Below are 11,742 nucleotides of genomic sequence, written 5' to 3' on the forward strand. Positions count from 1 at the left end.
TGCTGAATTGCTGACCTACTGTTATAGCCATAACTATAATAAAATGCTGGTTGTTTTATGTCACTAAGTTTGAGGTCAGTTTTTATGCAACAAAGGTAACTGAACACTTAAGTGATAGGCAGTGAGGGGCCTGCTTTATTACAAATAATACAGCAAAGACATCCTTGTGTATGCCTCTACACACAAACTAGTTTTTTAGGGGAGGTCCTAAAAAGGAGACCTGCACTCAGAACTGCCCACTGGTGAAAGTGGAGGAGGCTACAATGCCTGTTTCTAGTAATATTAATATTAACATTAACGACAACAACTGTAATAAATGCTACCACCTCTTGGGTTCTTGCCAAGGGCTTTGTGTTTCCAATCTTACATTAATACACAGTCCTGTGGGGTTGGTATTGGTCCACCCAATTCACAGGTGAGGAAGTGGAGGCCTGGAGAACTGAGGTGACTTGCCCAAGGTCTCTCAGTTTCCTTCCTCGCCAGAGCTGGGGAAATGGGATGGCAGGCCCCTTCCCTCAGGCTGCTAGCTCTATGTCTACCCTTGTTCACCTGTCATCTCCCAGCACTGAGGCTAGAGGTGTGGCCTTTTCAGCTCCTGGCCTGGGCTGCGTCTATCCACAAGTTAGGGTGATGGTGACAGCAGCTGCAGCAGGCACGTCTGCTGCCATTCACCACCAAGCACTCCGCATACACAGGGTCTCATCTTACCCCCACCATAGGCTGAGGGTGGGGTCATTATGGCCACTGAACAATGGGGGGGGAAGCAGGCTCAGATGTGCCCAAGGTCACACAGCTGTTGAGTGGCAGAGCACTTCACCTCCATTTGTTTGTTTCTTCTTCAAGACACGATTCTAATAGCTCCAACCTCACTGGATAGCCGGGAGTAAACAAGACGATGAATGCCAGCTCATGGTAGGCCGCCCAGCGTTCAAGGCTCTCTGATTCTCCACTCACTCTGGAACGATCCTGATCAACCCCCTGGCCACAGAAGTTCCCACAGACTATGCTGAAGCGTTCATTTCATCCGCATCTCCTTCAACAGCAAGAAAGACATCTGCACAACTTGACCTCTGTAATCTTGCTTCCCCAAGAGCCCCTCCTTATCCAGCCAAGCACGCCCTGCCTCCGCCTCCCTCTTTCAAGTTAATGACCTCTCCATCCACCTGTGGCCCAAACCAGGGAAGCTGGAAGGATCCACCTGACTCCAACCCTGTGCCCCTTTAGCTGGTCCATTCAGAACATTAAGAAAATTTCTTGTTTATTCATTCCTTCCTCTTCCACCCCACCGCCCTGGTCTCCCTGTTTCCAAAGCTTTTTCCACACAGCAATCAAGGGTGATCTTTCTAAAAAGAAAATATGACCATCTCACTGTTGCTTCAGATCCCCCAGCTGCTCTCCCCTGCCTGAAGGGTAATGCCCAATACTTTGATCTGATATTTGAGGCCCTTCTCAGTCAGCTTCCTACTCTTGTGACCCACCATCCCCCTCTTCCCACCCCTTTTTTTTCACTTGTGATTCCTGGACCTGCCCTGCCCTGCCCTTCCTGCTTCTGTGCCTTTGCACGCGCTACTGCCTCCACCTGGAGTCCCTGTCCTCTCCCCCTGCCTGTAAATACCCTCCAAGCTTCTGCACGATATGAAGGTATCATGGTCTCCTTGAGGCACCTCCTTGGTGAAGCTCTTCCACGTATGTAAGAACAGTGACATTAAAACTTGTGGCCATAAGTCAGACAGGGCCTTGGGTGGACGTACACAATTTGATCAGAAAGCACGGTGGTGTCAACGAAGAATTGTGGTCCTAAGAGATAGGAAATGTCATTATTCACAACAGACAAAAGATGGAAGCAACCCAAGCATCCACGGACACATGAATGGATAAGCAAAATGTGGTCTCTCCATACAACAGAATATTACTCAGCCTTGAAAAGGAACGAAATTCTGATACAAGCTGTAACATGAATGAATCTTAAGGACATTATGCTAAGTGAAATAAGCCAGTCACAGAAGGACAAAGACGGTATGATTCCACTTACAGGAGGGACCCAGAGTAGTCAAATTCAGAGACAGAAAGTAGAATGGTGGTTGCCAGGGGCTGGAAGAGGGAGAATGGGGAGTTAGCATTTAATAGGTACAGAGTGTCAGTTCGGGAAGATGAAAAGTTCTGGAGATGGATGGTGGTATAACACAAAATCCACTCAAGAGATGCAGCCACCTGCATGGGTGTTACTGATTTACCTGAGCAGTCAGAATACTTATCTTGAATCTAAGGGACAGAGCAACGTGACTACATCTATCTTTAAGTTACAGTCACCGATGTAGGGCTGTGAAAAGGGCTCCATCCAGAGGTTGGGTTCAACAGCAGGGTTTGAGGGCTGCTTATTAAGAAATGTCATCACCCCTCCCCCCATAATATTACAGGAAGGTAACACCAATACTGTTTGACGTGACATATGCTTAGCAGGTGAGCATCTTCTCAATCCAGAAAGAATTAGAATTAAGTGTAGTACAGAAAAGTTTAACCTGCTGCACCAACACTGAGTCACTAAGGTATCCGCGCACGCCCACTCAGGCTTATTCTCCTCATCTGCGCCGTCCAATACAACGGCCCCCGGCCATTTGCAGCAAGCGAGCACCGGCAATGTTGTTTCTCTGGATTGAGATGTACGATGAAGTAAAATATGCACTGGATTTTAAGTACTTAGCATGAAAAGGAATGTAACAGCTCAATAATTCTGTATGTTGAAACACTACTATTTTGGACATACTGTGTAAGATAACTTACAAAAATTAATTTCACCTATTTCTTTTTGCTTTTTAAATGCAGCTCCTAGAACATTTAAAGCACATGGCTCACATTGTATTTTTACCAAATAGCGCTGCTCTAGATGCTCTGACCCTAGGCCACCGGGCAGGGTCAACGGCAGACGGCATGGAGTGAATGATAGTCTGCGAGCTCCCTCCCTCTACCCTGCACCTGGAATGCCAGCAACCAGACACATGCCCCCAAAGAAACTAGAGGATTCTTTTCTGAAGAAGATTCTGAAGGATTCTAGAGAAAAGATACTGACATTTCAAGACCTAAGGCAAAAGCCAGTTTGTCACCCAATCACCCTAAAGCAGGACGCCCTTAAACTTAGATGGGCAACAAACCACTTTAGTTCAATGTCAGCAGAACCTGTCACATTGTCACCAATAGAAATCAAAGATAATTTCATATCACATTACAGTGGTCACAGTTATCTGGAAATAATGTTTACTGTCATCATTACTTTAAAATTATAGTAATTTTAGACTGACTGCTAGACTGTATTACTTAATGCCTTAACAAAGAAGTATATATACAGTATTATCATATCAAAAATTTATTCACTATTTTAGAAACTGTGTATTAATGTAATTGGTTCCCTTTGTTATCTTGATATAATTTTTTAAAATTAATTAATTTATTATTGGCTGCGTTGGGTCTTCATTGCGGTGTGCGGGCTTCTCATTGTGGTGGCTTCTCTTGTTGCGGAGCACAGGGCTCTAGGCACGCGGGCTTCAGCAGTCGTGGCACGTGGGTTCTAGAGCTCAGGCTCAGTAGTGTGGTACGTGGGCTTAGTTGCTCTGTGGCATGTGGAATCCTCCCGGCCCAGGGTTTGAACCTGTGTCCCCTGCATTGGCAGGCGGATTCTTAACCATTGCGCCACCAGGGAAGCCCCGATATAATATTTTTTAATTAATTATTTTTATTTTTGGCTGTGTTGGGTCTTTGTTGCTGCACGTGGGCTTTTCTCTAGTTGTGGCGAGTGGGGGCTACTCTTCATTACGATGTGTGGGCTTCTCGTTGGGTGGCTCCTCTTGTTGCAGAGCACAGGCTCTAGGCGTGCGGGCTTCAGTAGTTGTGGTGCATGGGCTCAGTAGTTGTGGCTTGTGGGCTCTAGAGCACAGGCTCAGTAGTTGCGGCACACGGGCTTAGTTGCTCCGCGGCACGTGGGATCTTCCCGGACCAGGGCTCGAACCCGTGTCCCCTGCATTGGCAGGCAGATTCTTAACCACTGCGCCACCAGAGAAGCCCTGGATATAATTTTTACCGTATGTTATTTAAAACCAGTTTTCTGAGAAGGTGTCTACAGAAGCCTACCTTTCAACGGGCCCTGCCCACAGAGCTGCCAGTTAGTCTCTCATTGCTTCAATTGTTTTTTTGTCCTAATTTTAATTTTTATTAAATTAATATATACTCATAGTTTTAAAAATAAATGGAAGCACAGCAATAAATGAAAAACAGATAAATTGGACTTTAGCGAAATTAAAGACTTGCACATCAAAGGACACTATGAAGAAAGTGAAAAGACAACCTACAGAATGGGAGAAAATATTTACAAATCATATATCTGACAAGGGCCTATTATCCAGAATATGTAAAGAACTCCTAAACTCTACAACAAAAAGACAAACAACCCAATTAAATAGACTGAATAGATATTTACAAATGACCAATAAGAACATGAAAAGAGGCTCAGCATCAGTCATTAGGGAAATGCAAATCAAAATGGCAATGGGGACTTCCCTGGTGGTCCAGTGGTTAAGAATCCACCTTCCAATGCAGGGGATGTGGGTTCAATCCCTGGTCAGGGAAGTAAGATCCCACATGCTGCAGGGCAACTAATCCCGTGCCACAACTACTGAGCTCCAGCACCTCAACTAGAGCCCACGTGCCACAAACTACAGAGCCCACACATCACAACTAGAGAAGAAAAAACCTGCAAGAAACAACTAGAGAGAAGCCTGCCCACTGCATTGAAGAGCCCGTGTGCTGCAGTGAAAGATCCCACATGCCACAACTAAGACCCGATGCAGCTGTAAAAAAATAATAATAATTTAAAAATAAATAAATAAAATATTTTTTTAAAAGGACAATGAGATACCACTTTATACCTACTAGGATGGCTATAATTTTTTTAAAAGATGGAAAATAACAAGTGTTAGCAAAGATATACAGAAATGGGCACCCTTATGCATTGCTGGTGGGAATGTAAAATGGTGCAACTGCTGTAGAAAACATTGGCGATTCCTCAAAAAGCTAGACATAGAATTAATTAGCTAGACATGTGACCCAGCAATTCCATTCTTAGGTTTAAACCCAAAAGAACTGAAAATAGGACTGAAACAGATTCTCATATCGTGTTCACTCTAGCATTATTCACAGTAGCTGAAAGGTGGAAATAACCCAAGTGTCCATCAACAGATGAATGGACCAAACAAATGTGGTATTTACATACAATGGAATATTATTCAGCTATAAAAAGGAATGAAGTTCTGATATGCTACAACATGGATGTACCTTGAAAACATGTCAGACACAAAAGGACAAACACTGTATCTTCCCACTTACATGAAAGATCTAGAAAAGGGAAATTCATAGAGACAGAAAGTAGATTAGAGGTTACCAGGGACTGGGTGGAGAAGGGAATGGGGAATTATTGCTTAACGGGTACAGAATCTCTATTTGGGGTGATAAAAAAGTTTTGGAAATAGATGTTGGTAATATACAACATTGTGAATATAAGTAATGCCACTGAATTATGCACTTAAAAGTGGTTAGAATGGCAAATTTTATGTTATATATATTTTACCACAATAAAAAAATGGAAAAAAGTTAAACATAGAATTACCACATGATCCAGCAATTCCACTCCTACGTATATACTCAAAAGACTTGAACAGAGGTATTCAAACAAAATCTTGTACATCATGAGTTTTATTCTGCTATTAAAGAGGTTTTTTTTTTAATAATGCCATTCTTTATTTTTCCTTATAAATTTTATTTATTTATTTATTTATTTATTTTTGGCTGCGTTGGGTCTTCGTTGCTCCACGCAGGCTTCCTCTAGTTGCGGTGAGTGGGGGCTGCTCTTCGTTGAGGTGTGCAGACTTCTCATTGTGGTGGCTTCTCTTGTTGCAGAGCACAGACTCTAGGCGTGTGGGCTTCAGTAGTTGTGGCTCACAGGCTGTAGAGCGCAGGCTCAGTAGTTGTGGCACACGGGCTTAGTTGCTCCACAGCATGTGGGATCTTCCCGGGCCAGGGCTTGAACCCATGTCCCCTGCATTAGCAGGCGGATTCTTAACCACTGCACCACCAGGGAAGTCCCAAAGAGTTTTTATCATGATAGTTAAATAATTATTTCTTCATCTTTGATGTTATTACCATATATTATCAACATACCGGTATATTACCATGACTTCTGCTATTTTTATATTATATAGTTTGCTTTTGCTAACTCTAAAATTAAGTTTAATTTTATTATATTTAATTTTTTTTAAAGAACATAACATGCAATTTATAAATTTATTTATTTATTTTTGGCTGCTTTGGGTCTTCGCTGCTGCACGTGGGCTTTCTCTAGTTGCGGTGAGTGGGGGTTACTCTTCGTTGTGGTGCGTGGGCTTCTCATTGCAGTGGCTTCTCTTGTTGCAGAGCACAGGTTCCAGTAGTTGCGGCATGTGGGCTCAGTAGTTGTGGCACATGGGCTTAGCTGCTTCACAGCATGTGGGATCTTCCCAGACTAGGGCTCGAACCCGTGTCCCCTGCATTGGCAGGCGGATTCTTAACCACTGCACCACCAGGTAAGTCCTTTATTTAATTTTAATTTTAACTTTAATATTTTGGCTGTGCCGCACAGCTTTCGGGATCTTAGTTCCCCAATCAGGGATTGAACCTGGGCCACAGCAGTGAAAGTGCCGAGTCCTAGCCACTGGACTGCCAGGGAATTCCAAAGTTTTATTTTAAATTAAATCATAAAATTAAAAAACAGCAAGTGGAACTACTAGGCTTACAACAAAAACAGAAATCTTCTACTCCATCCCTTCCTACCCCTGAGTTAGTTCCTCACTTTTAATATGAATAAACAACTAAAGATCACTGGACATTCCAGGAAAGACCCCAATCCCAAAAGACACATAGAAAAAAGGAGCCTAAAGGAAATAGAGACAACACAGAGACACACGAAAACAAATATATATGTAAATCTTAGAAAGGTAGAAGATACTCTATTCATAAAACAAGGACAAAATATTATGAAAAAAGGAACAGAGTAAGGAAGAGCTCTTATACGAATGGCTGTAGTAAACATCTGACGTACAGAGTTTAGAGATAAATTCAAGAAAACCTCTCAAACTCAACAGATTTCTCCAAAAAAAGATACACAAATAGCACTTGCAAAGATGCTATACTTTATTAGCCACCATGGAAACTCAAATCAAAACCACAGTGAGGGGCTTCCCTGGTGGCACAGTGGTTGACAGTCCACCTGCCGATGCAGGGGACACGGGTTCGTGCCCCGGTCCGGGAAGATCCCACATGCTGCGCAGCGGCTGGGCCCGTGAGCCATGGCCGCTGAGCCTGCGCGTCCAGAGTCTGTGCTCCGCAACGGGAGAGGCAACCACGGTGAGAGGCCCGCATACTGCAAAAAGCCCCCCAAAAAACCAAAAAACCAAAACCACAGTGAGGTACTACTATACCCACCATGATGGCTATAATCAAAAAGAGCAATAATTACAAGTGTTGGTGAGGATGTGGAGAAATTAGAACCTTCGTGTGCTGCTGGTGGGAATGTTAAATGGTGCAGCCACTGTGGAAGAGTTTAGCAGGTTCCTCAAAAAGTTAAACACAGAATTATCATATGACCCAGCAATTCCACTCCTACTTATATACCCAAAGGAAATGAACATAGATCCACACAAAAACTTGTACACAATGTGCACAGCAGCATTATTCATACTAGCCCAAAAGTGGAAACAATTCAAGTGTCCGTCAACAGATAAATGTATAAATAAAATGTAGTATTATCCATAAAATGGAATATTACTCCACAATAAGGAATGAAGAACTGATACATGCTACAACATGGATGAACCTTAAAAACATGCAGCAAAAGAAGCCAGACACAAAAGACCTGTCATACAATCATACTGTATGACTCCATTTACATAAATGTCCAGAATAGGCAAATCCACGAGACAGAATTAGTGGTTGCTAAGAGCTAGTGGGGGAGGAGGGGATGAGGAGTGACTGCTTATGGTCACAGGGTTTCTTTTTGGAGTGATGGAAATGTTCTGAATTTAGATAACAGTGATGGTTGCACAACATTATGAGTGTACTAACTACCACTGAACTGTACACTTTAAAAGGGTAAATTTTATGGCATGTGAATTATATCTCAATAAAGTTGTTATAGCGTGGAAAAAAAAAGAAAAAAAAAAGAAAGCCTTCCAGAAAGAGAGACAACAAAAAGATAAGAGAAAGAAAAGATCAGAGACAGGATCAACTCAGCAGATCCAACATGTGAGTGACAGGAATTTCAGAGAGAGAAAACAGAACAAGTGGAAGTGAGGAAGTTATTTTAAAAAATTAATGCAAGACTATTTCTGCAAGAAACAAAAGACCTGAGTCTCCACATAAAAGTGGCCTATTAACTACTGGCACAAAGACCCATTCCAGGGCACATCACTGAGAAATTTCATAAGAGAGGTAAAGTGAAGATCCTAACAGATCCTAACAGCTTCCAGAGATAAAATAATACAAAGGACCGAGACCTGGAATGGCCTCAAACTTTTCATCACAAGTAATGGAAGCTAAACATAATACGGCCTCTGTAAGATTCTGCGGGAAAGTTACTTTCAACTTTTTAAATATTTATATATAAATTATATCTATATTTATATACAAAAATAATTTGTATTTACTATTTTCAACTTTACACCCAGCCAAACTATATGAGGTCTGAATAAAGACATACAGTTTTCAAAAATTTATCTCCAACTGAAGGTGTGCTCCCGTGAAGTGAGGGGCTAAAACCAGGAAAGCAGAAGACCATGTTGTCCAAAAAAGCAGGGTGTCCATCACAGTAAAGTAGCCAAGGGCAGTCCCAGGTGACGAAAAGGGAAGTCTCTGGACAGCAGCCTGGCAGCAGGCCCAGAAAGCAAGCTGGCCAGATCAGGGCAGAGGACAGAGGGCACCAGGAAAAATAGGAGATCATGAGATTATCTGATACGTTTGCACACCTGGAAAATAATGTTGATGAGGGGCTGGCCGATCTGGTGGAGCATGTGAAAAAAATTACAAATAAGAGATTAGAAAATAAAGTGTATAAAAAAAATGAGGCAACCATTCATTCTAGGAAAAACAAAATGTATAAGAAAATGAAATCATTAATATACATACTACAAGGCTCTGCAGTGAACATCATTTACATGCTCATAGCAAACAGAAATTTTCGTTGTTTTTTAACCCCAAACTGATGTAATATACGGAGGGTGAGGCACAGGAAGTGGAGGTGACAGAGCTAAATACTGAGCTATTATAGTAGAGATCAATACATATTGATGATTAATTTGAGAGGAAATAAAAGGTAACCCCCATTTAAAAATGAAAAAGAAATATGAAGGTAAATACCAGAATACACAGTTGATGAGAGCTGAAAGTGGGGAAGGCTGAGGAAGAGCAGAGGGCTGGATGGTTTCTGTTAGAAGCCATTTAGTGCTCTCTCTGATCCTTGCCTCTGTTCTGATTTTGTAAATACTAGTATTGTAAAAGGTTGTTAGGTATATACCTCACAACAGTTCCCTGCACACCAGTGGGTGTGACATCAAGCTGGGGACTGGCCTAGAGAGAGTGAAAACAAGGCCTCTGAGTCATCAAGGGGTGGTTTCCTCAGGCCCTGCCCCACCAGGGGTCGGTGGGATGCTGGCTCCATCCCTTCTGGATACTCCAGAGACCTGTCCTTCCTGCACTGTCTGTGAAGGGGAGCCACCTAGGGGCCGGAGCTTCCCAGGGGCCTGCCTCCAAACCACACCTCCCCTGTATCAAACACCTGTGAATCTAGGCTCCCTACATATTTCTAGCTCTTTCTAGAACTATTCTCTAATTTCTCGGGGGAATTTTTGGAAACAGGCATGGTATAGACAGAAGCCTAAGTGGGAAAGTAGATGACTTCTGTCTAACCCATTCATAGTTCTTCACACCCTGCTGAGGTTCACAGTTAGATCCCTGGTGCTTGGTACACAGTAGGTGCTCAATAAGGAGCCGCCAAAGGCATAATTATGGTGCCAACTTTCTGTGTCCGGCACTTCGTCGGGCCCTGAACATGCACCACCGCATCAGAGGGTAGGATTATCTCCACGTTACAGGTAAGGAAACTGAGGCTCAAGGAACCTGCCCAAAGTCACTTCACTAGTAAGAGAAGAGTTAGGATTCAAACCCAGGGGCTGCTGACCCCACAGCCAGTGCAACTAGCAGCTGCTGCCGTAAATCCTTTCTGGAAAAAGGTTTGGTTAGGTCGGTGGATGGATGGAAGAAAGGAAAGAATGAGAGTAAGGGGTGGAATCACAACCGACCCAGAAAGAGAACCTAAGAACCCGCACCCCCACCTCGGAGGCTGGGGCCGGCACGCGCACCCCTCCCGCCCCACCCCAGGGGCCGGCCTCACAGCGCCCACCTTCTTCAGAGAGGCTGTTCTCTTTGGTCTCCTTGTCCATCTGGCAGCACCAGCCTTCCAGCCGCTCCGTTTCTGCCTGAAGCAGCTTCAAGAACCAGTAGCCATCCCGGCGGCAGGCACCTGGCTGCGCTGGTTCCGCGGGGGAGGTGGAGGACGTCTCCAGCCAGGGGTCAGGCGGGGGCAGCGAGGATGCCTCTAAGGCAGGGTCGCTGTCGTCTCCATAGGAGAGGTTGCGCTTGATCTGGGCAATCCTGGGGGTCTGCCGGGGGCCGGCATCGATGCTGATGGAGTCGGGGTGTGGGGTGCAGTCCGGGAGGCTCCTCTCAGATGACTTACAGCTCGAATCGTTGGCATCCTGGGTATCCGAGTCGGTGTCCCGTCGGGAGGACATGCTGTGAGACGGGGCGCTGCTTCTGTGGGTGCGGGGTGGAGTGAGGTGGGGACAGTAAGGGGTGAGTCACCCAGAGGGCCAGAGACCAGAGGCCACCCCGACCCGGACACACGGGAGACAGAAACGGATGCATCGTCTGCTCACCATGCGCCTGAAGCGGGTCCCACAGCCCCCGTCTCATTCTCTGCTCAGCCCCCGCCCTGCCCACACGCACACGCACACACAGACAAGGTCATAAGGTTGCCTGTTTACTGCACTGGGGCCAGGACGCCCACCAACATCGGGATGCCAGGCCATGTCTCCGCCTGGCCTCGGCCCCCGTGGCTGATTAATCTCACAGAGCAAGCGCTCCTTGAGCACGCCCGCCCGCCCGGCCTCCCACACCTGGGCCACCACCCGCACCCCAAACCCAGCTCGGTTACTAGAAATCCAGCAAGGAGAAGTGGGTTAGGGAGAGCAGGAGGAGAAGGCGCAGGAGAGGGGAGAGCAGAGGGAGGGAGAGGAGAGGGGAGAGGCAGCCAACACCGCGGTGCCACTTACCGCCAGTCGTCCTCTACCTGAACCCCGATGGACTGGAATTTGGTAGCGGGACTGGGCTCCTCTTTTGGCACTGGCTGAATGCAGTCAACCTTATTGAAGGACAACGACAGCAACGGCACGGAGACAAAGACAAAAATAAAGAACAAACACCACACTTGCTGCTGAAATTCACATTAGTGGGACGACGCAAACGGACGTGTGGACAGACAGACACGAGGCATGCGGACACTGCACGTGGGCCCGAGGCCGGACCAGGTTAAGCCGGGCACTGCTCATTCGCGCGGAGGCGGGCGGGCAGGTGGGTGGGAGGTGGGATGGGGTGGAGATGACTGGCTTT

At 45.3% G+C, this 11,742-nt stretch overlaps 1 protein-coding gene across 3 annotated transcripts in view; it reads right to left on the reverse strand.

The window, feature by feature from the left end:
- The window catches only part of DLGAP4 (DLG associated protein 4), a 90,996-nt gene that overhangs the window by 22,270 nt on the left and 56,984 nt on the right, over positions 1–11,742 (reverse strand). For 2 of the 3 annotated variants that reach the window (XM_007447748.1, XM_007447747.1), the window contains 2 exons: positions 11,406–11,494; positions 10,475–10,887 (listed from right to left, as the gene is read on the reverse strand). In XM_007447748.1, coding sequence (XP_007447810.1) covers positions 10,475–10,887; positions 11,406–11,494 — 502 coding nt within the window. The remainder of the gene's footprint in view (positions 1–10,474; positions 10,888–11,405; positions 11,495–11,742) is intronic. The other variant, XM_007447749.1, reaches the window with a different exon arrangement.

This window comes from Lipotes vexillifer, unplaced genomic scaffold (assembly GCF_000442215.2).
Source record: "Lipotes vexillifer unplaced genomic scaffold, Lipotes_vexillifer_v1.1 scaffold397, whole genome shotgun sequence".
NCBI classification, from domain to species: Eukaryota; Metazoa; Chordata; class Mammalia; order Artiodactyla; family Lipotidae; genus Lipotes; species Lipotes vexillifer.